This window comes from Botryllus schlosseri, chromosome 5 (assembly GCF_051294905.1).
Source record: "Botryllus schlosseri isolate E-star chromosome 5, Bs_hap1, whole genome shotgun sequence".
Taxonomy (NCBI): Eukaryota; Metazoa; Chordata; class Ascidiacea; order Stolidobranchia; family Styelidae; genus Botryllus; species Botryllus schlosseri.
The window spans coordinates 10,448,036-10,472,636 of NC_137240.1; the positions used below are offsets into that span (position 1 = coordinate 10,448,036).

A 24,601-nucleotide genomic window follows, 5' to 3' on the forward strand; every position below is an offset into this window, starting at 1 on the left:
GTTGGTGTTTAGTAAGGCTACCATATGTCCTCTTCTAAGAGGATTTGTCCTCATTTTTCAATAAGTTCAAAGTGTTACTCGGAGGACGTCCAAATGTCGTCTTTTTCGGAATTTGTCCTCTTTATGTAGAAAAAGTGTTAAAATGCGAGCAAAAATTGGACTCCGACACCAGCGGTGTCCAAAAAATAAAATAAACGAAAAATCGGAAAAATGACTCAAGTTGGAGGCGGGTATTTCAGGAGTGGAGTCAGAAAAATGACCCAATACTATATAAGGCCATCTCTAAAAAAATTCCAAATCACCCGTTTTCTCCTCTGGTATTATAGCTTTCAAATTTTTTGAAAAGCGTTCTCTTTTCGGGTGCCTATTTTCAAGAGTTAACGGCACACTAAAGGGATTCAAACAGATTTAAAAGCAGAAAAAAAGGTAACGTATGACGCAACAATCAAAATCACACACCATGAGATTCGCATTGCAAAAATGGTAGCAACAACAAACTTTGAAGTATATAGTACTATAGTAGAGCAACGCATGCAATTTTTAAATAAGCAATTACAGTACAACCACGAAACAGAACAAACTAATGAGAAATTTGTAAGTTATAGAGAAAATATTTTTGTCTACATAAGATAGGTTTGATCAATTGATTAATGGTGGACTCCAACACTTTTAAATGAAACAAAGATCTGCCTCGCGCAATGACAGTGAACATATTGTCATTATGCTGTTGTGCACAGGCGAGGTTTTCACTCAAATGTTGACCAATCGACGAAGCGTAAGCTTGGTAATCGTCATAACAATATGTCTTGCACCTTATTTGCATTGCCGTGCGAGCTCTGTGCGGTAATTTGCGCATGTTTTTGACGGGATCAATTTGGGGACATGCTGCTTGATACGCTCAAACAATCTTTGCGATGTACGTCCTACATACCTACTATCACAGTGGCACTTGTATTGGTAGACAACATTACTTGCATTTAAGGCAGGAAGTAGCCTACATCTTTTCGAGCGTTTGGCAACAAGGGTTTCGTTGTGTGCATCACATGCGTGTTAGCCCTGAAATAACATCGGTGAATAGCCAATTTAATGAGTTTTTCAAAGCGGTTAGACACGTTACCTAGCCAAGGAAGGTGAAAAAATGCCGGGCCTTTTTCTGGTCCAAATGTGGGAGAAATATCTTCAAAAAGTCTTCGAGTTTTATCAATTTTCTACTACAATGGATGTTGTATTGAAAGCTATATTCAAGTTCTGTACCACGAACCAGCTATTCAAGGATCTCACAATATGACAACCCTAAAGGAGGGGTCGCCAACTCGAAACGGGTCGCGTGCCACTTTTCAAAATTTGTAAAAAATACCGCATTACTTCAATATCGAGATAAAAATAGACGACGCAGTTCAACAACAAGTTTTGATAACTCTACGTCAGTACATCGCTGTGCTGTCTAACACGGGCGACGGGCATAGTTACCAGGGTGGAGTGTAAATAACTCTTTTTTAATCCAGAAAAGTTTTTTTTTTTAAATCTCGACAAATGACCTAAAACTTCATGAAAAATTGATTTTAGGGGATTGCCCCCATTTTCCAACCGGCAACCGCCTAATTTCTGCGTGCGAGGGGGTAAAATTGCCCATCTCGACAACCACTGGTCGTAGAGTCATGATATATAGCTGAAAAGCTGCCAAAACATCATGTTTCTATCTGTCTTAAGAAGAAAGTTTTCTCTATTGTGAACACAAAACGAGTTACAGCCAAAAAACACTAAAATTTAGAAACGGGTAAATGGCGGGAGTAACTAAGTTACACGTTGTGTAATCTTGTTGTGTGTAATCACGTTGTGTGATCTACACCAGAACGGCTAAATAAATAAATCTCATTATGTAAGAGCTCACTGGTAACGGCTGTTGCTTCATCTATTTTAAGAACAGGCCCGCTGGCGATTCATCTGGTCCTTGCGGGCTACCTGGGGCCCGTGGGCACCGCGTGGTGACCCCTGATCTAGAATATTGCAGTGGAAGGAGACCCTTAGTGGTCACGGACGCAACAAACTATCCGACTGCTATGGGAATAGTAATATATCAAATAGTTGTTGCTTGATGCGTTGCGTAGTTAGCTATCGAAACAGGTCGGTTGTTGCCCTCTTGATATATAGTTAATTACATCCTGCGCAATCGTCGGTCTCTTTATCTATGTTATCATCGCCAATTAAATGTGGCAAGGTATAGTGGTAAGCACAGCTGTAACAACAATGGTACACTCGCTTCATGTTTATAACTAATTATTTTGACAAACAATGCCAAGTACAACAACAATTTTACTCAAATAATTGAAAATGTGATATTTTTCTACGCCAGGCGTGAATTCACAATAGTAACTCACATTTTCACGACGTGTGGAATGCCAGTCTTCAGGTCCTGTCAAATAAGGCATACTTGGAAATACATTGAATACCCCTATTATCGGTGTTGCGACCCGCAGCGTTATCAAAAACCAGGAAATTGGCCCAAGAGCACATTTGAGTTTGAGACCCTTGATCTATATCTGTTCATTGAATCACATTGTGTTTTTTGTATCACATTATACGCTTCTTGAGCAGGACATAAAAATGATAGAACCGCAAATTATTATCAACCATTTAAAAGCAGGGGCGGGCAACATACGGCCCGCGGACAGTTTTCCGTCTTACATGATAGTGTGGCCCGCGGCCCCAGTCTTCCGAGATTGCCCACTACATGCTTACATACGTCAAATTTTAATGACTGTATGTCATTATACACATGTATGATGTATGCGCACTTGCGCAGCGAGGGTGGAGCTTACGCGTAAATTCGTCGAAGCGAGAAGACTTATTGCATTATCGGCATTTACGATGTACTCAACCCTAATGTCATTCGTGGTAATCATGATTAGAGCCCGACCGATATTGGATTTCTGAGCCGATACCGATAACACCGATATCCAGTACCTCCACCGATAACCTCGATATATTCAGCCGATATTCAAAATGTATGGAATCTAGCTCAAGGCCCATATTTAACGCCTCAGAGCATTTATTTCAACAACTTTACAGCCATTGATATGCTTGAACATGAAATAAATGATCTAGGGGCTATAAAAATATATCAAAAGCACCAATCCAGCAGTTGCAGATTACAGTTCACGAAGCACAATTTCTCGGCGCTTTCTCCAAGGAGTGAACTTCTGTGGTCTTTCATAAATGATGTATATAGTACTAAACACAGTGAGCAGTCTTTCACTTGGTACCTAGTGGCACAGCAAGGATTGGAAATCTTTCTTCATTTTGGTTCCACCGCTCCCTTGCAGGGGATCTTTCCTTCAATGGTTTCACCAAATATTGATATTCTTCTGGCAGAGCACCTGGAGCCTTCAGCACATCATCAACAAATAGCTGAAGAGAAAGTTGAAAACAACTCAAATTGTCCATGTCTGCAACTGCTCCACCCATCCCCCTTGGGCCTTGACCATGACCAGCATTTCAACAATCAATTGATCAATATTTTACGCTCTTTTGTCAGAATTGGCCAATGTCATCATGGAATCAAAAATGTTCGGATCTGTTATTGGCTTTACTCCACCTTTGCTTGATTTTCTTGCCCTCTATGCTCGCATATTTCCTATCATGGTGGCCCCGCAGGTCTCAGCCCTCAGTCAGAGTGTCAGACGACTTCATACATTACTGGTATAATTAGCTCTGTTGGTACCGAACCAATAGCACTATCTTCAGAGAAACGTTTCGACGCGACGCTTTTCTCTATCATCACGAGGGACAGTCCAGCATGATTGAAGTTCTCATTTCTCTTACTGATTGAAATCTTCTGCAGACAACTATCCATCCAGGATCCAGCTGCTCTCTGTCTTTGGTGATCGATTGATTACTGCAGGGGGATTCCCACGAAGTCAGCGGGGCATAACGGTGATTAGTTATCTACAATATTTTTCAGATAGGAACGCCTACTGCCCTCTATGCAGCATGCACTATATGCAGCTTGGCCATTTATTTTTATAATTTACCACCCTCACGTCTTCTATCGACTTCTCTGACTCCCTGCCACCATGTTGTGACGTCACGAAAAAGGCCGATATTTTTTTACCTTCAATGGCCGATACCGATATTTCTCTCCAAGCGTGATATCGACTCGATATTATCGGCGAGCCGATAATCGGTCGGGCTCTAATCATGATGGTGTTTGTCGACTACAATGGTCATTTACACCAGGCCGATATTTCTTATTTTTGATTCCGTAACCGTCGACTTGTAGTACGGCACACTTCTAGGCTTCTGTAAGACACTGCTTATGCCAGGGTCGCCAACTCAAAACGGGTCGAGGGCCACTTCCAAATTTCGTGGAGGCCGCATGAATTCAATATCGAGAAAAAATAGGCCACGTAGTTGAACAACCACGCTATCTCGTCACCCACTTAACCCTAAAGAATTGATATCTTGGTAAACTTGTGTTACCGGGCTTATCGAACGCCTTGAAATCTTAATTAAGAATTCAATCAATCATTTATTTGTCACACCAGTGAAAATCCGGTACGGACCAGGATGACGACGAGGGGCCGCAAGGCCTTAGTACACAGTCGCCACCTGTAGGAGTAGGCTATACACATTCCAATCAATGTCACATAACAAATGACAAAAAATTTACAAAACTACAAGAAAAGCAAAGAAAATAATTCAACAAGGATACACGAGCTATAAATATTAGTTTCGAGACCGCAGTGCAGAATGAGTCAATAGAGCAGATTATACGGTACTTTCCAACAAGACAGGGATTGCAATATCGGCATTTAATCAAATATACTTATCTAATATATATTTCCGATAACGCTTTTTAAATAGATGATCGGGCAAATCTCTGAGGTCTTCTGGTATAGAGTTCCAGGTAGCGGCACCAATATAATAGATGAAGAGTTGCACCGCGTGTTGACTGATCAGAGAGAAGCAGACATTGTGGTGCCTGTATGACAATGCTGTTCTCAAATCCACATTGTCGTCGTCATTATTGGCGAGAAATGGCTTTGAAATTACATTGCTGTAGTTAAAATACATTCATTAAATACGATTTATTCCTTGTATATGTGGATAAATGAGCGAATATTGTATCGATTCAGCAATCCGGCCCGCCAAGTTCTTAATTTTCCTATATCCGGCCCGCCGACTGGAGAAGTTGCCCGCCCCTGATTTAAAGTATACAACAGCCAATGCCTCATACCAATACTAGCGCTACAGCTACCTACTCTCATGCCAACCCTCAGGAATCACGTACTCCTCAATTCCATAATATAGAACTTTCTTTGCAAAAGTGACAAAATATGCTGTAAAGACGATATTATAAGACGCGGTGCTATGAGCAGCAGCAATATATGTCCATTGTCCAGTCCACACAATAATCATATGGATAAGAGAGGAGTCAACAGGATAACGCTAACGCAATATCAAAGCAACGTAAGCCATCACTACTGCATACATATATCACACACTTATTGTTGAGTGGATACCAGTGGATTGAAGACCTGGACTAAAGATTCAAAATATCGAGTGAGCCCCACATAAAGTTAGGATAAGAATGACGTTGGATGACGGGCGACAACAACGGTATATGAAACGAGCCGTAATCACAAAGAGGGAGCCTTCTCACACAGTACAGAATAAATTGAGTAAAAAATATATCAATGGAAGAATTTCTGTACCATGCATTTAAATGTTCTGGTTTGAATTAAGCTGGAATAAATTACTTGAAACGCAAATCTGGTAGAAAATGATGCTATATCGGCAGAAATCGTACATAACGGAAATCAAGCAATGCGTTTCAGATGCCACAGGGACACACATCATCGTATGCAGTTTACAGGTTGATATGCATTTTTATACTGGTATACTACCACTCGAGATGTAGTCTCACTTGGATCACGAAGATGCGAATGTGGTCCTAACCAATGTTCCCTCTAAGCTGCGCATGTGCGCAAATGCGCAGTGCTGACAAGGTCTCTGCGCACAGAAAATCTAAGTTGCGCACAAAAAATCTGAAGTGATGACCTTTTTTTAGTCGTTACGCACTGTTGTTCATGGGTCTGCGCAGGGAGTTGGTGAGTCTGCGCAGATGCGTCAAAAATTAGAGGGAACAATGGTCCTAACACTAGTCCTGCGACTTGCACGCATCTATATACCATCAAAGTATGATTTGATTGCTTCAAACTTGAGCAAATGGCAACAATAACCAAGCTTGGAGAACAAACCACAGAACACCACAAATTGCAGAGCATGTGGAACCTCTCAAAAATATTCACTAAATCCATGACGGAACTTTAACCAGTCAGTCAGACGTGGCCTGGTGAGGATCCAAAACATAATCAGAGATAGGCGAATCTCTTGTCACGGATGTACTCTTCAATGCGGCTGACAGATCAGTACATCTGTACAAGTTGGGCACAATTTTTCGCGTTGTTGAATTTGAGGTAATCTTTAACGACCCGGAAAGACCCGACACGAGGCTCAACGGATTGAAGCGAGATTTGGGCTGGGCTATAGGCTTGGAGCTGAACACCTGCTTACTGAAATTTTTCAGTGAGCGCAGCGGTGCTAGTTTTGAAACAGGGTAATCAGAATCGCTGTCTTCAACACAGCTAGATTGTGAAAGTTCCAGCATGGTAGGAGATGACGTGAGCTTCCTTTTTTTGACATGGGTCTTGACGCAGTTTTCCAAAGGCTTACGTTTAGGGGTTGTAAATTTGCCATAAGAGTTTTCTACCGTGGTCAAGACATTTTCAAATGAATAAGGCTGATCTTTGACAATCTCATAATTGGTGCGGGACCTTTTGGGGCTGTCTCTTCGGGCTACGGTTGATGTATCTTCGAAAACAGTGTCTTCCTGGGACGACGATGCTATTATGTCTTCGCCGTGTAAATCACAGAATTCAACTACACCATTTTTGTCATTGCTATCTGTCTCAAGATCTCCATCAAAATCCTTGACAGATTTTAGACCCTTCATCTCATCAATACTACCTGTATCCGGCGGTCTTTCGTGAGTTTTGGCAACGGCGGTACATTCTATGTTGTCTTGCAAGCTATTCAATGATTGGTCGGTGTTAAGATCAGCGATAGCTGTAGATAATGCAAACTGACATAACAAGCTTCCGTTGCTCGTTGTATCTGATAAACGATGACAATTAGGAGAACATGCAACGCTTCTGGCCAAGTTCTCAGTGGCCTGGATTGATGTCGGCAACTTTTCACAATTATCTGTATCTGGTAATCTTTTGCTGGTATTTTCGACTTGCTGCTCCACATACATTCTATCTTTGGTATTGTGAATAATAAGATCTGTTTTCTCTTCTGCGCAGCGTGAAACATTCTGAAATTTCAGCAGTACAAGGAAATTACAATATGAAAAAGGTATTGGCACGCAGTAAACTGGGAAAAGTGATTTACTCAACTTTAGTTAGCTCAAATAGCAAATGTAATTTTCAGTATGCACGATATCCAGGACGACCAGAAGACTCCAATGTAAAGCAAAAGAAAACAACTTACTGTCATATTACATTCTGTTTGACATTCTTGATCATGCAGGAAGTCCTTATTATCAGTTTGGGAGTCGCTGTCCTTAGTTACAGGTGCATTTGATTTGACTTTTTCCAATTCAGATTTATATTCGGAAATGATCTTTTCCCTCTGTGACAAGTCAATGGCTTGACAACAATTCCTTTGGTTTGCAGCCTCCAATTTGATTTTCATTTCTGGATGAAGTCGAATGAAAATCTATTCGCATGACATGACTTGCAAGCACAGAATTCCCTCTCAAAAAATCACAATAGTCCGGTGGTATGTTATTGTATTGCATGATATTGGAATATAAACTATTAGCATTTGGGGGTGTGAAAGCATCTGAGGGGAGTCGAGAAGTCACCTGACAGAAATGATGTTTCTTGAACTAGGAATGAGTTTAAACTTCCGTGTTTCAACAATGGCAATAATCTTAATTATCTTTAAAATGTTTTGATCATGGCGTACCATCCGCAGTCCATACACTGATGCTAGATTTTGACTGATACCGAAACTTGCACTAATCAGAATAAGTTCTCGTGATGAAGTGTAACTGGTGAATGTGTGTAGCTATGCCATTGGTTTTTGATCTGGCTTATGGTCAGGTACGTTTGAACCAAGCTCAAGTGGGGTTATAGAAGGGATTAGGCACCAAAATCCCTAAAATATCAAAGTGCTACGTGCCACCATCGCACAGGGTTTTGTTTAACAAAATATTCATCTGGAAATTTTTCCTCCAGCTCGTAGTTATTACTCTGTGTATAGTCTGAATTCCATATTTCAGAAGTGTCTTCCCAATATTGTCGATATGACAATAAGGGGGGCGCAAAATTTTCATTATCATCAAGGGTGTGTGTGTCGAAAAAAGTTTTGAGAAGTTAGGTGGTTATAGTATCTCAGCTAAAGCTAATTAGCGACATTGTGACAACGTAAGTACTTTCAACATGTAGGTCTAATATTTAGAGCGCTCAAGACCAGACACTGAGTACTCAGGACTGATCGCGGCGATTACAGCTATCGACAGCTTTGTAAATTACCAGTTATTCAATTTATCAGTTTTCAAAAGACAATATCATCCATAACCAGTATATTGGACAATGAGTAGTGATATGTGTCAAGTTATTGACAATGAAACCGGTTCGTGAACTATCTCCCATAGTCCCTGCTGATTGTTCTATCACAAGTATGTTGTTCCCAAGTTACCGACGTTAAAATTGTCTTCATGATTTCTATTCTGAAGACTCTCTCGAATGTTAAAATCATGTCAAATACGGCTCAATTTCTAGTGAGTAAAATAAATGTAATCGTCATTAATCAAAATTGCTTTTTCCGTGTAATCGACTACTGCTAGATTCTGCAGTAATTACAATCGTAAGTGCGCATTTTTGAATGTCGCAATATCAAATCAAGACCCAAAAGACCAACTATAGCCCACAGTTTAAAAATACCTTGAATGGTGAGTTTGGCTTCTTTCAATTCCTTGACATTACGCTGCCAATCGTTTTCCTTGCGAGTAAACTCTTTTACCTGACTTTCAAGTGAAGTAATTTGTTCAGCGCAGCAGGCAATCTAAAACAAACGTCAGCATTATAAAATAATCGGGACATATATTATAACGTTGAGAATGTCAATAAATTGTTTGAGGCAAAAATATCACCAGAGTTATAATTGATATTTTAGACGAATTTTACCTCGCAACTCATAAATAACCTACATGTCAGATGGAGGCTGTAGCTTTCATGAGTATAATGTTTTTGCCGCAATATGTTGCAAGATATGTATCAAATAGTATAGGTCAGTGGTTCTTAACCTTTTTTCCTCCAGCGCCCCCTTTCAAAAATTATCGTGCTCCAGCGCCCCCCCCCCCCAACTTCATAATGTAAGGAATGTAACAAAGACAATGAGTAAGAGGGAGGGCCGTAACAGCACTTCGTCAACCCCCTAAAAACGATTGCCTTGCGCACCCATAGCATGATAAACCGAACTACTGGGGGCTTCGCCCCCACGAACCCCCTATCGTGATTTCGATGGTCAGCAAAGTTTGTGTGGCCTGGTCGCCCTATGTACCAAAATTTTCTATAATGCATGAAAGAATAGGTGGTAATTACATATATAAGTCGCGATAAACTGAGTGAGCTGTTGTATAGGAAGATAAAGGACACGTAATTAATAATTAAATATATTCGGGCGTGCCCGCAGGTACAATTATTCGTTACCAGGGCAGTAACAGCACTTCGTCAGCCCCCCCCCCCTATAAACAAAAGACGTTGGTCCTGGGCCCCCATCGGGTGATAAACCAAGCTTCTGGGGTACTTCACTCCCAGACCCCCATTAGGCTGTCCTCTATTTGCTGAAAGCCTGTTAGGTATCCACATTGGGTGTCCACTGTCCATTTACTGAGGCAGCTATTTTTGCCTAGTCGCGCGAAGCGCGAAAAATTTCACTAATTATTGATTGAATTGGTCAATATCATCGGGAATTGCATGTAAATTGAGATTAATTTTTATCCTCTCTCTGCTCACGTAAACACATTTACCGGTAGAGCTGAGTGAGGTGCAATGTTCCCTCTAAGCTGCGCACGTGCGCAGTGCTGACACGGTCTCTGCGCACAGAAAATCTACGTTGCGCACAACAAATCCGAAGTTATTACCTTTTTTAGTCGATACGCACTGTTGTCCAGGGGTCAGCGCAGTGAGTTGTTGAGTGTGCGCAGACTTATCAAAACTTAAAGCGAACATTGTGAGGTTTCTTGGAAACTGTAGGGCCCGTTACTAATAATTAAACATATTCAGGCGGGCGAACCCGTTGGTATGACTTCGTTGCATGATGTTATTTCGTGACCCCCTGTCTGCAATATCAAAAAAATAGAATCGCTCAACGGGGATATCGCCCAACAAAAATATCCCTGTCGCCCAATCGTACTAAACTAAAATACGCACACGATTTCAGATTGGTATTTCTTCACTGACATATAATTTTTCCCTGCCAGATGGAATTCGTCTTCTGGGGTTCAGATTGCCAAGACAGGAAAATTCGGTGTCAGTCATTTAGGCGCCCATGGACAATTAAACCTACATGTATTTTGAAGGCTATATGTAACGAAGTTTTCGGTGTTAATTTGCTCTGAATACTCATTAAGGATATGTCCTATCACCACATGATCTACTGCGAAGCCATTTTTCTCCAGCGCCCCCATACCGCCCCCCTGAGCCAAGCGCCCCCCATATCGCCCCCTGAGCGTTTCCGCCCCCCTTCAAAATCGCCAGCGCCCCCTGGGGGGCGCTGGGGGCAAGGTTAACCCTTTGTGATCGGCCGGCCTACTGACCAAAATTTTACTGCATCCATAAAAATACCGATAAAATGCGATCCATAGGGCTTGAATCGACGCCCAATATATTGCTGTAAACCTGAAGTAGCCTCCTAGCGGACTGAGACACTCGCACGGCTCAGACGCGAGAAGGAATGGCGTTATGCGAGGAAAAGTTGTCAATTTTTTGAAAATGGAAGATGATTTTGTTCTTCAATTTACCCTGACGTCATTCATATGGCTTCTATTGGTATATGACCACCTGATTGTTCTCCGCATGAATCTCCACGTTCCAACGAGCCATTACACGCTACTATAACGCTTCACAGCCCAGCGCTACGATATTGGAAAGATAGAGAGGATAAGGATGACTCACGCGGCGGCCGCCGATAAGTGATTGATTACGTAATCTCGTATTCTCGCTGAAGGCAACGCGGCGCGTGTCCAGTTCTACGTAACATAATAGGCACTGCCCTGGCTACATTGCCTAAGTTATATATATCTCTGCTATTCAAGTGCTATCAGCTTCAGTTGGTTATTGTGTGTAACTGCAATAAGGCAATCCAAGTGAACATATACTGGCTTATCCTTATTCGACGCTGCCTATATGCGCTGGAGAATTCATTTTACACGATACAGTATTGCTTCATTTCACATCCATTTGAACTGTCTTCTATAGCGCGAATGTTTTACGTATGATCAACACTATTCATAGAAGTCAACTGTAACTTCCTATGCCATCTAAAACAGACATAGGCTGCGTCTATGTGATGTTGTTATTACAGGCTCGGCTACCGAAATAGCCTAACTCGCACGCTAATTTGTTCAGTGTTAGGGCTGGTGTCGGTTGTCTTATACAAACCTAAGCTCCACGATAGCGATATTGATGGATTTGCAAGGATAATGGCCAACTATATGTATAATTTGCAATTGCCTGAAGCAATTATACATTTGTCTGAAACCGCAACCAGCCAGGTGCTCTTACGCAGCCATGATTTTCACGTGGCAAGGTATCGCTTTCTTTCACGTCAATTTGAAACATCTTCTACGTGCTAATCTTCGATATAAGGGCTTTCATACAATGGTATAACTACAACAAGTCATGGAAGATAACTGTCACTGGTTATATGACGTCTAGAACGGAAGGTACAATGGTTTAGATCTCAGGCGTTCATTCAAGCGAACATCGTTACAAATTTAATTTCGCTGGCAACGTTTTTCCGTGTTCAATCTTCATTTCAAATAGGATATACATTGATATAATAGATTATACATGGTCTGATGTATGCGTATTCATAAGAGTTATCCTTATAAAACGATTGTAACGGTTCATGACCAATACAGGTCTAGCTATCTTGGATTAAATAACGACTCCTCTATGTTAAACAGTGGCGGTCCAGTATACTGGACAGCCGGGCGCAAAGGGTTAAGAACCACTGGTATAGGTCATAACAAAAATCACATCATATAAATCGATCGCTTTACCAACACAGGGAGCCCCTGCCTACCTCAATCCCTTTTTCTATCTTGACCTTTTCAAGATCTTCCGAAATAGACAATAGTTTTTCTTCCGCAATCCTGTTGCAATTTTCCGATTCCTTGAGTTTATTTTCAAGATCTGCAAAAACTTCATATTCCATTTTGCATGCGTATCATCAAGTAATCCATACACAAACCAATCACAGATTTGTCGTCGCAGGTGCAGCACGCAATGAGTTTATGGGCAGATTCCAATCGTTCTTGGGTTTCTTTCAGATTGTTAGATAATTTTTCGTGATGATCTACATCATCACGACTCTTTTTCTCCAGGAATCCTATCTTTCTTTTAAATTCTTCAACCTTTGCGTAATGAAATTGACCTCAAAACTATATACTGTGTTTTATATACACATTTCATTTAGGCAATCTGGTCCAATAATAAAATCCGCATGATTTGTTTAGTACTCGATATTCGTGGTGACTGAAATATTTTAAATAGAACATCTTTACACTGACTTAACCTACCTCATTTTGTAAGATTGCTTCAGCTTTTGACATACATGTCGAATTTTCTGTCCACTTGCAGCTGGCTTCGGACACAATTAACTGGAAATTGAGAAAAAATAAAAGTACAATTCAGTAACGAATAAAATTAGCAATGATCGAAAACGCAACAATAGCTATAGACTAGATCTTAAATGCTGAAAATGACTCGACTTCAGTCAATTTGTGGATAGATTCTACATAGGGTGGAGTGAAAATGACTTTTTTTTTCAAATCAAAAAAAGGGCTTCCTCAATCCTGACAAATGACCTAAAACTTCAATAAAAAGTGACTTCAGGGTGTTGCCCCCATTTTCCAGCCGGCAACCCCCCAATTTCTGCGCGTGGGGGGCTAAAATGGCCCATCTCGGCAACCTCTCGTCGTAGAGTCATGATATATAGCTCAAAATCTGCGGAAGCATCATGTTTCTATCTGTCTTAAGAAGAAAGTTTTCTCTATTGTGAACACAAAATGAGTTATAGCCAAAAAACAATATATACGCACATTTTTGTTGAAATTCAGCATTTATTTTGACGAATTGTGATCTGTCATTATTTTTTTTTAAGAAAAGTAACACACTGACAATACCGAATATTGGGCCCATATTACAAATATATTCACAACACAGTCCTTTAAAAATCGGTTCAAAACATCATAATGAAACACTCACATTTAACGACTTATTGAAAATGCATTCTTTTGTCAAGTTTTTTCATCAGTTTACGAGACTTAATTTTTCGGCGAATGAGGCCATCTCGTCTTTGAAATCCCGAAACTTGTGCTGATGCTTCTGTTACGAGCTTTACATGTCGTTCCACTGTCTGATTGTGGCATGGATGAAACAAAATCAGAGGCTTCTCGCAGCATTCTTCCAAATCTGCATCAGTTAAGTGCTCAATCGCTGGAGGAAGTTGTTGATATAAGGTTCAATATCAACCAACTCGTGGTATGCCTTTGCTTCCAAGTTCAACTTTGGGACACAGAATAAACGAACAGGACCGCAGTTCGATTGGTTGGAACTGCTATGACTCTCAATGTCCAGAAGTGAATTTTATTCAGCGGCATGTTTTCGAATCGCCAGCACCTTGGTCACACCCAATTGGAAAAAAACTACGTGGAAGTGTATCTTGTTGGCCAGTTACTCAATTCAAAAAGCTCTCGCCACCACTTATGGCCTTTCCAAAGCTCCCATCGGAAATTGTTAGTGACTTAAGGACCAGTTATATGCTTATAAATGTGCTGGGCAATTATTCAAGGAAATGCTGATGATGATCCGGCTTACTTGGAGGTTGGACCACCAGTTGCGCATTCAAGATGGCTAACTTTAGGATGCAGTGCAGAGTTTTACGGTATTATGTAACAGTTGATGAACCGCCTTTGAACCTAGAGATTCTGGTTCGTTTTTGCCTTGAAGTATATTTTCCGACTTGGTTTGAGATCAAGGGAAACAAACATATAACACGTGGACCCAGAAACATCTTCAACTTGATTCAACAGGTTTTGAAACGTTCGAAAAATTGCTTTGAATGTGGTGATAAGAAACGGTTATTCCGCACACCCCGAAAATATTATGATTGCAATGCTGATAGATGATAATGAAGACATACGAAATAAGGGTGTGACCAAGGTGCTTGCGTTTCGAAAACATGCCGCTGAATAAAATTCACTTGTGGACATTGAAAGTCATAGCAGTTCCAACCAATTGAACTTCGGTCCTATTCGTTTATTCTGTGTCCCAAAGCCAAGGCATACCACGAGTTGGTTGATATTGAACCTTATCAACAACTTCCTCCAACGATTGAGCACTTAAATGATGCAGAGTTGGAAGAATGCCGCGAGAAGCCTCTGATTTTGTTTCATCCTTGCCACAATCAAACAGTGGAACGACATGTAAAGCTCGTAACAGAAGCATCAGCACAAGTTTCGGGATTTCAAAGACGAGATGGCCTCTCAATTGCCAAAAAATTAAGTCTCGTAAACTGATGAAAAAATTTGACACAAAAATGCATTTTCAATAAGCCGTTAAATGTGGGTGTTTCATTATGATGTTTTGAACCGATTTTAAAAGGACTGTGTTGTGAATATATTTGTATTATGGGCCCAATATTCGGTATTGCCAGTGTGTTACTTTTAGTTTCAAAAAAACTGATGACAGATCACAATTCGTCAGAATAAATGCTGAATTTCAACAAAAATGTGCGTATATATTGTGTTTTGGCTATAACTCATTTTGTGTTCACAATAGAGAAAACTTTCTTAAGACAGATAGAAACATGATGCTTCCGCAGATTTTGAGCTATATATCATGACTCTACGACGAGCGGTTGCCGAGATGGGCCATTTTACCCCCCCCCCCACGCGCAGAAATTGGGGGGTTGCCGGCTGGAAAATGGGGGCAACACCCTGAAGTCACTTTTTATTGAAGTTTTAGGTCATTTGTCAGGATTGAGGAAGCCCTTTTTTCGATTTGAAAAAAAAAGTCATTTTCACTCCACCCTATTCTACATATACTCGAGTCAGGCGCATGACTTGACCAAGTCCTATGCCTTGACATTCGGACTTGCAAGACAGTATAGATAACTAACCTACGGATAGATACCCAACACCCGTCGTCACGCTTGCTTGCCCGGAGGAAAATACTGCTCAGCAATCTGAACGCAGCGTGATTGCTAATCCCATAGCTGACGACCCGAGCGCTCAAGTTAAATATAGTTGATCTTATTTGAAAGCTACTGTCGCACTGATTCCGAAAATATACATTAAAATCTGATCAGGGCTATGGAAGCGCCTCGAAATACACCTCAAAGTCTGAAAATCGGCATTGTTCTGAACAATCGCTGCCACGCAAGGGTCATTGTTATGGTCATTGTGGTACGTCGCTGCGATTGTTTGGAACAATGCCGATTTTCACACTTTAAAGGTTATTTCGGGCTGGTTCCTTTGCCGTGATGAAAGTTTAATGTATATTTTCGGAATCAGTGTGACAGTAGCTTTCAAATAAGATCAACTTTATTTAATTTGAGCGCTCGGGTCGTCAGCTATGGGATTAGCAATTACGTTGCGTTCAGATTGCTGAGCAGCATTTTCCTCCGAGCAAGCAAGCGTGACGACGGGTGTTGGGTATCTATCCGTAGGCTAGTTATCTATAAAGACAGGCATTTCAATGTAACTTCGAGGAATAGTTAAGTTACCACATTATTGGAATTTCGTCTATCAGTACTGGTACTTGAAGTAATAAGGCTAAAAACTGTTAAGAGTGAGGAAATTTCTATATTGTAATGAAAATTGGATCAAATATGACTTGAACTCGCACTCGAGTCTCAACAATATGAATCGAGCTCCACCCTCTGCTCCTCGACTTGGATCGGACTCCGTGGTGAATTGAAAATGACTCGAATTGACTCGAGTCAAAACTATAAAAGTAAGATTGATTTATGACTTGACAGTCGGCACCTTGTGACTTAGTTACAATACTATGAGATCGTATGTAAAAACAGGCTAGTATTAATGGTCAAATTTAATGCTTTTTCAGTTAGAGGCAGCAGTTTGCCTGTCACAATGATCACAAGTGCCGGAAAAACTCACTGTGAAAGCCAACTTTATTACGCACATGAAGAACAAGCAAACACTAGACAACCTGGAGCTGGCCTTTTTGAAAGTAGATTATATTAGGCTTCGATGTATTTCACATGATGCTATGCACCACAACGAAAGAAAATTTGACTGAAGGAATGTTATTCTTTCGCACTCAAGGTTTTGTACACTTATTTGTGTTGAAATAAATCTTTTGTTTATCGATTTTTGTGTTATAGCAAGAGGTACCGTTAAATTGTTGTTTTATAAAAGCAGATCATGTGTGTTGAAGGATGCGCTCCCCCGCTCCACTGTTACTGACAGAACTAGACCAGACACAATCACGGGTCAATCAACATGAAAATCCGCAAGGTATGTTCGTACTCGTAGTAATAGATCATAGCGGTTTAGCTTGGAGGTCACAAATGTAAATTCGATTTTTACAACCGCCAGTAGATCAGGGTTACGTTGCTCTCGATAATTGCTGATTGTAGTGTATAACACATGTTTAAGTAGGAGTATGGAATTTTTGCCAGAGGTGATTATATTATATAATGTCTCCATCAGCACCCAGAGAGAGAGAGAGAGATGATCGGTTTTATTTATGTCTGCTTCAGTCAAGATACTTTGACAAAGGAGATGAGGCTTTCAACTGTTTCTTTCAATGCAATATCAACACTTGAATCCCCAATTATCATACAGATGTCGTGATTGCCACGAGCATTCTAAGTTTGCCGTTTGATTCGGCTGTCCAGAAGGATTAAATATCAAAGAAAAACCAGTGAAGATAGTCTGTCACTTCGTTCAATGTTCACTTATCCACCTTTTTGACATCGTGAATTCCAGAGAGTTAGAATTAGATCAGAGATTATCTGGGAATCTGCCTCATCTCAAAATATCATTGTGTAAAAAAAGAATTGACCTTATGCTTCAACGCTTCAATTTCTTCTTTTGATTTATTCAATAAGTACTCGGCATACGTCCTGGACTTCACAAGGTCGCGATTTATTGCCGTGGCTGAATCAGCATTCTTACGGAGTAAAGCTTGAGTTTCTTCATACTGCAATAAGGTATTCAGCTGAAATTCAACTATACATCCATAGTTTTCGCATGCAATGCGTATCTTAAATCAGTGGTTCTCAACCACAGGTCCACGGATTGATGCCAGTTCATGCAAAGTTACTTAACTTACCCAAATGTGTTACAATTTCTCATCGCAATTGAAAATGCATGAGGTTGGAATCTTGTCTATTATTTAGAGCAGGCGTTCCGGACCTGTGGGCCATGGCCCCCTATGCAGAAAATGAATCGAAATAAGAGAAGAGAATTGGTCTGGCATAAATGACCGTTGTAGTCGATTAACACCATGAATACCACAAATAGCAACTAAATACTGAAAAAATCATGTTTATTGTGTGTTGCATTTGCATAATTTTATCGTTTTAACTTGTTACTGTGTAAACCATTTTCCACTTCAGACTTAGCTCATGTCACAAGGCAGTAAGCATTGTACGAAACTGTTTCAAAATCTCCTACAAGTCGGTAAGAAAAGTGTAAGCTAAGAAGACTTTTCAAACAGTATTCGTTGTCTTTTGACTGTACAATTTAGGGACATTTGGCAGTATAACAGTGGCTACCAAACAGCAAAGTCACATTGCTTTCAAAGGAAATCGAAAAATTGAAAACACGTTGGTGGTTGTAACAGAATTTCGCTTATTAAAATTTCAATATGGAACGGGGAAGCACAAATAACGCGTGCAACTTCAAAAAGGCAGGATTAACTAAGCCATTAGAGTTCATTTTTACTTTTGAGGGTTGACCATTTGCCACATTTGTTTAGAAATGTTACCAGTTCACGAGCTGAAAAAAGATTGAGAACCACTGTTCTAAATAGTAGACTACATAGCTATATAAAATACAAAAATGATATTCATTGTAATTTCGTTATCTGATTCGTTTTCTTTCAACAGAATCACGTATACACTATTCCTGCTGTATCGCTGTAGCAAGTTTATATGGCTGCTGACTTGTGGCACCGGTACATTAATGGAAGATGTTTAACAGTTATCATATCTCAGAGAAGTAGTCAAGCCTTCAGCTTGTATCAAATCAATGATAGAAGGATGTTATCAAAGCATACTTTGGTACCATACTCAATTTTTGTCGAGCAGGATGGAACCGATTCAATTTGGTATAGGCTACATAATAAATCTCTTGCATTTCTAAAAAATCTGACAGCCTATCAACTCTATCAGCACTGTATATTATTGGGACAATGGTGGTATATAACAGACCAAGTTGTGAATGAAATTAAGCACTGCAAATTATGTAGCTATTTCCCATACCTCAATTTGCAAATGCTGCAACATCACATTAATACAGCGTGAATGGCATAACTACAGTCGGACAAGTAACTACCGTTTAAAATTGAATCATCTTGTACGATTTGTCAACACAATGACATCTAGCTAAAATATATATTCCGTCGTATACTGAGGTTTTGTACCTCAGAGAGTCTCTACCAAGTCATCTGTGAGTGATATATAAACACATAATTGAGCCAAGTCCCAATACCAAGTCACTATTAGTATAAACAGGCTTATTAAAACCCTAACAGATAGTCTTTTATCAACAAACCTCATCTAGCTGCTTTGATATCTTCTCGCTAGCTACCTCAATACAATGCAACCTTTCAGTCAATCCAGCCGACCGTGCATTACTTGCTGTAGCATTCTGTTCCGATTGCTTCAAAGATGCTTCAAGCTGATGTCTGGATTTTGTTTATTGTTAATTAAGTATTCCGTTTCTGATCAGTAAATCGTTTCCGACCTTTGTATGCTTATCATCCCTATCTCTTTTTTCAACACGGCGACGGTATTCTCAGCAGCTTCCAACGCAATTTTGAGCTGCTGATTTTCTTCTTTGTATTTGGATTCCAAAGCTTTGCTGGACATTTCCTCCAGCTTGCTTCGCAAGATGCTTACATTCAGGACAGCTTGCTATGTAAAATAGAACTCGGTTATGGACAACAGTACTAAGGTAAGAATTTCTAACATTCCCTCACCTAAAATAAGGTTTTGTGGTGGAATTGATAAATATTTAGCTGCATACGCTGATTTGATACATTAATTTCATTCAATTTTATGGCACAGAACTGAACTGGTTCTCATCAACACTGCTCCGAAAGCTAGCAGTGTTCGTATGATATCCATATTGGAATATAATCGCGCCAATAATCTTCCAATTCAAAATTACATGGCATCAAGGTAAATGAGACACACTGGCATAATTCACTAAATATCTGACGAATGTAACATTTCCAAAATTCCAATGGTCAATCTTGATCATGAAGCTTTCAAGACATATCTATCGCTTGTTTACGCTGGCTAAAATATTCAAAATGTATTATCCATTGTTCAATAAAATGATAGGGACAATACTTAGTTCATGACTCATAAATTTATGCATGTACCAAGTCCTGTCCAGTTTGGTTGATGTTTTATTTTTCAAACCACCAGTGATGTATGAGAGCAATAGATGAAAGCGAAAGCCACTACAGGTAATTACGGGCACATCCTCGAAATACATTCCTAGACTACTATTGCATTGATGCCTTCGTCTAAAACAGTGGTTTCCAACCTTTTTCGACTCATTATCAAGCTCGACACAAATTTTTGCTACCAAAATTTACGGATCCGAAAAAAGGACTTGACCTATAAACTGGAAACTTACTCACTTAACTCTGATCGCTGGTGAATTGACTAAAAAAGGGTACAGGTAATTTATATTTAGTGGGGGCCAGGAAAATCGGTTACGACGTCTACTTCCCGTTGAGTTTACCTTTTTTCGTGTCATATGCAGAATAAGCCGTCTTCCCGTGCATATTTTGGCCGTGGCAATTAAATAGATCGCAATGGGTGTTCTAACATTTTCGCCACCTATGGTATTTTCGCCCCCGTGATTTTCAAAATCGCCCACTGGAGGACAATATGGCCCACGTTGGGAACCACTGTTCTATAAGGTCCCTTCACAAATTTCATATGCTCACTTTCAATCTTTCAGATGTAGCTTCCAGATTTTGCTCCGCTGAAAGCTTTTCTAGAAGCAACTTTTCGGCAGCAGCCTGTCGCTGTATCGCCTCATCTCTTTTCAGTCGCAACTCTTCAAGGGCCTGGTAATGCCAGTAAGTTCAGCTAAATAATTTATGACTGTGATGGTCGGTCTCAACCTGAGGGGGCATGGTGTCTTTGGTGCATTACCTATGCCCTGTAGACCAAGTATTTAGATGAAAGTCAAAAAAGAATTCAAACAGACATGTCAGGGATTATTCGCCTTTTTAGGCATGACGTGAGGTCTTGATAACATTGTATAAATTATGGTATAGACTTCATTTATGCCAACAAAGCATAATACTGGTAAAGTACTACTCAACTTCCATACTGCCATTCAATGGTATTGACAGAGAGACACTATATGATACCAGTCTGCAGGGCTGGAGCAATTAATAGATATTCGGATGTTATCATCGATTTGCCCTCAGCTGGATAGAAAAGAGCAACATTTAGCCTCCGTTTTATAGCAACAACTGTTCACTCCGAGATCACGAGCAAGTATCATAGGAATAAAGTCAAAGTAATGATCATACTTACTTGAAGAACATTACTGCGGTATGCTATCATTTCACTGCGACTTGTGAGTGACGACTCCATTGTAGTATTATTGTATTCTAGGATGTTGTTCTGATAATAAATGCAATCGGTGAATCAAAAGCGGTAGTACTTTTCAATATGTGTAGCATACTGAAAAGTCTTTCTCGTGACCACTAAGGATGGGCACAACACATCACCTAATTAAAATTGATTCTAATCATTTATAGATGGCCGTATGATTTGAATTAAGTCTGCTTGATTAGATTATGTAAAGAAGGGGCGTCACAGCATGGGTAGGGTACTTATATTTTGTCATTAGGCGGGTAGAACTACATTTGCAAAAAGAAGAGAGAATATTTGAGTGGAGAGATGATCAGCGAGTCGACCATTAGGTCACCACGTTATCTGGCACATAATCAAATGAAATGCACCAGAATATTTTTGGCTGACACTCGCCAGGGGTAATCATCAGCGACTGGTAGAGAATTGGAAAGAACATTGTATATCAACAATCGTATCGCAAAATAAGACGTCACCAACTCTACATCACATTGAAGGTTATTTGACATACCTATTTCATTGCACTTCGATAAAATATTGTGAGTTGACCACGGCTTTACAGATATATCATTTCCATTAACATATGTAGCCTTGTACTACATGTTTCGTCTGCAGCAATACAACCTATTGAGGTTTACAACCTTTCACAGTGGAAAATACTACCGAAACCATAACTTTTGCTGATAGCGGCAAGGTGCGCATATAATTTTAGTACTGTATGTTACTGTGGGCATTTCATGTGAATTTTAGGGGGTTCAATAATTAAGGAGCCATACTTGTATTCGCTAGATGGCGTATGCTTGACGGCACTTCCTGGTCTGGTCAAAGGAAATATTCTGGATACAGCTGTGATAGGGTACTGTGTGTATCAATAGTAATTTACCCACCGGACGTTCCCCCACTGTATCTACCGATCGTGTTGGGACAATATCTTATCGTGCTACTGCTTTGTCGTATTGTATTTGGATACAAGGAAATTCGATCAATTGGAACTTCAAGCAATATACTGTTTCTACCGTACTTCAAGATGGCGTGTATTTACATCGGGAAACTTGTAGGACTTTGCGGCGCTGTCTATTGAAGGGAAAACAGCTTACATATAATCATAAAGGCAGTTCAGCGACCGCAACACTGTACTTGAACAAAATAATCACCCACTACTCGACTTGAGTCATTACAATTGATACTCGATTCACATTTGAGTACTCCAATCATTGCGTACAACCCTAGTGACTGCATGCAAAAGTTACAAAAGCAAAGAAAAAGATACAAAAAGGGACACAATAACAACAAGTCAGGTTCAGCCTATGAATATTTTGCGTTTCACGTAACTTTAACCAATGAGGAATAATCATTTTTAACGAGTTCATAAAATTGTCAGGTCCGGTCTACTTTTCTACCTACAACGAAAAGTGTGAGTCATGAGTCATGACAACCCCCATTTAGTGTTCCCGATGATTATGTCAACATGTACGGTGTTCCATCTTTTCATCACCTGTGCTCCCACTGCACTAGATATTATATAGTCTACCACCCTACTCGTAGACCATCCTTGCGACATATGAAATTGGTGCGTTTATATACCGGAATACACTATACGCCAGTGTTGGGATCAAGTCACTACCTTCGAGTCACAAGTCATTTCGAGTCATTGCACATTTTGACTCAAGTCAAATCAAGTCAATCGATTTATGAAGGTGACTCGAGTCAAGTCACTCGATTTTTGGAGGTGACTCGAGTCAAGTCAAGTCACGAGTCAAGTCACAATTCAAGTCAAGTTGCCTTTTCGGGGTATATGAGGCATGATTACATCATTGAATTTTGCTAGCTGTCTGAAATACAGATTGAGTGGTCATTGATTCTGAACCGATGAATGAATCTAGAGGTAAATATACACGCAATAAGGTGCTGTATCGCTCACATAGACATTGAGCTGTTCAACTACGTAAGTAATTTCATAGCCTCAGCTTAAAGTTACCAGCCAAAATAGAGAATGGAGAAACTAATTGATAAGATGCAATATATTACCCATATTTATTAGGGTTGTCCAAAATTTGGAAAATCTCAAAAAGTCTCCGTGATTGTGTCTCATTCTATAGATTATTGATAAAAAACAACAATTAGCCTGAAAGAAGCTTACAGGAAAGCCGTTAAGATTTCGGTCAAAGCGTTTGAAAGTAGCTGCTCAAGAATGGGCGAGCCTCTGACCATAGAACGGCGAGAAGACTAGCAATCAAATAAGCGCGGCTCTTGATTGGCTAATCGGCTATGCTTTAATGACCACGGCAGCAGCTGCTTGCTGATCAGGCGTTCAAGAAGTCTGCTACCGACGAGGATTCTGAGTGCGCATTGTTAGCAGTTTGGCAGGTGATGATTTAAGATTAATTCAGGACATGTTGAGGTACGAAATACATGATGAACAAACAACACCTGCTTCACAGAAGCTTTTACAGCATGACTGCTTCATTGTGAAGGAAACGGCTGAATCCTACATGTCGTGTTTTCATCGAGAGAAAGCAAAGGCGCTTATGCAAGTGTTGAGCGAATTCACCGTTACAGTACGGATCCAGTACGACATGTAGGCTTCAGCCGTTTCCTTCACAATGAAGCAGTCATGCTGTAAAAGCTTCTGTGAAGCAGGTGTTGTTCGTTCATCATGTATTTCGTACCTCAACATGTCCTGAATTAATCTTATATCATCACCTGCCAAACTGCTAACAATGCGCACTCAGAATCCCCGCCAGTAGCTGACTTCTTGAACACCTGATCAGCAAGCTGCTACTGCTGTGGTCATTGAAGCATAGCCGATTAGCCAATCAAGAGCCGTGCTTATTTGATTACTAGTCTTCTCGCCGTTCTATGGTCAGAGGCACGCCCATTCTTGAGCAGCTACTTTCAAACGCTTTGACCGAAATCTTAACGGCTTTCCTGTAAGCTTCTTTCAGGCTAATTGTTGTTTTTTATCAATAATCTATAGAATGAGACGCAATCACGGAGACTTTTTGAGATTTTCCAAATTTTGGACAACCCTAATATTTATACATATTGATATGATACAATTCGAGTCTGCGCCAATGGTTGAGGACTATATTCGAATTCATTTTCAATAAAACAAGGTTTGGTTAAGGTAAGAACAGAGAACAGAAATAGATATTTTGCTATTAAATTACTTTACTAATTGTTTACGACGACGTAAGCTGTAAGCTTCGAACACTTCGTTTGTTCTCAATTTATTTGTGAGAGAACAATGGAGGCCCAGTAAAACGCACGATCATTGAATGATTGGTCGCTATCACGGGTTACACCAGCGTGTCGCGAACAATGCGAACATATGCAAGATGCAGTGATTTTTATCGACACCGAGTACTTCATGACTTGAAATTGACTCGCGAATTTTGCTCCGAGTCATGAGTCAATCCACATT

At 40.2% G+C, this 24,601-nt stretch overlaps 1 protein-coding gene across 2 annotated transcripts; it reads right to left on the bottom strand.

Moving 5' to 3' along the window:
* Nucleotides 1-6,156: 6,156 nt before the first annotated feature.
* LOC145438975 (uncharacterized) lies at nucleotides 6,157-22,769 on the bottom strand. Of its 2 annotated transcripts, XM_080316380.1 has the most exons (12): nucleotides 22,582-22,768; nucleotides 21,118-21,207; nucleotides 20,517-20,639; nucleotides 19,298-19,467; nucleotides 19,106-19,238; nucleotides 17,391-17,528; nucleotides 12,878-12,958; nucleotides 12,550-12,712; nucleotides 12,382-12,491; nucleotides 9,015-9,135; nucleotides 7,555-7,760; nucleotides 6,157-7,378 (listed from the first exon to the last, which is right to left on the bottom strand). In XM_080316380.1, the coding sequence occupies exons 2-12, from the start codon at nucleotides 21,175-21,177 to the stop codon at nucleotides 6,338-6,340; spliced, it is 2,346 nt and encodes a 781-aa protein (XP_080172506.1). In that variant the 5' UTR covers nucleotides 21,178-21,207; nucleotides 22,582-22,768; the 3' UTR covers nucleotides 6,157-6,337. The 2 variants fall into 2 exon arrangements, with proteins under 2 accessions (XP_080172506.1, XP_080172507.1); XM_080316381.1 differs by lacking the exon at nucleotides 17,391-17,528 and having other exon boundaries at nucleotides 22,582-22,769.
* Between the last annotated feature and the right edge of the window lie 1,832 nt (nucleotides 22,770-24,601).

Excerpts from the sequence above, each read along its gene's own strand:
- LOC145438975 (XM_080316380.1), bottom strand. The coding sequence starts at position 21,177 with ATGGAGTCGTCACTCACAAGTCGCAGTGAAATGATAGCATACCGCAGT. Across the intron at positions 12,959-17,390 it reads TTGAAGCGTTGAAGCATAAG|TTAATTGTGTCCGAAGCCAG; the intron begins GTCAATTCTTTT and ends CTCAATTTCCAG. Across the intron at positions 12,713-12,877 it reads AAGCAATCTTACAAAATGAG|GTTGAAGAATTTAAAAGAAA; the intron begins GTAGGTTAAGTC and ends CATTACGCAAAG.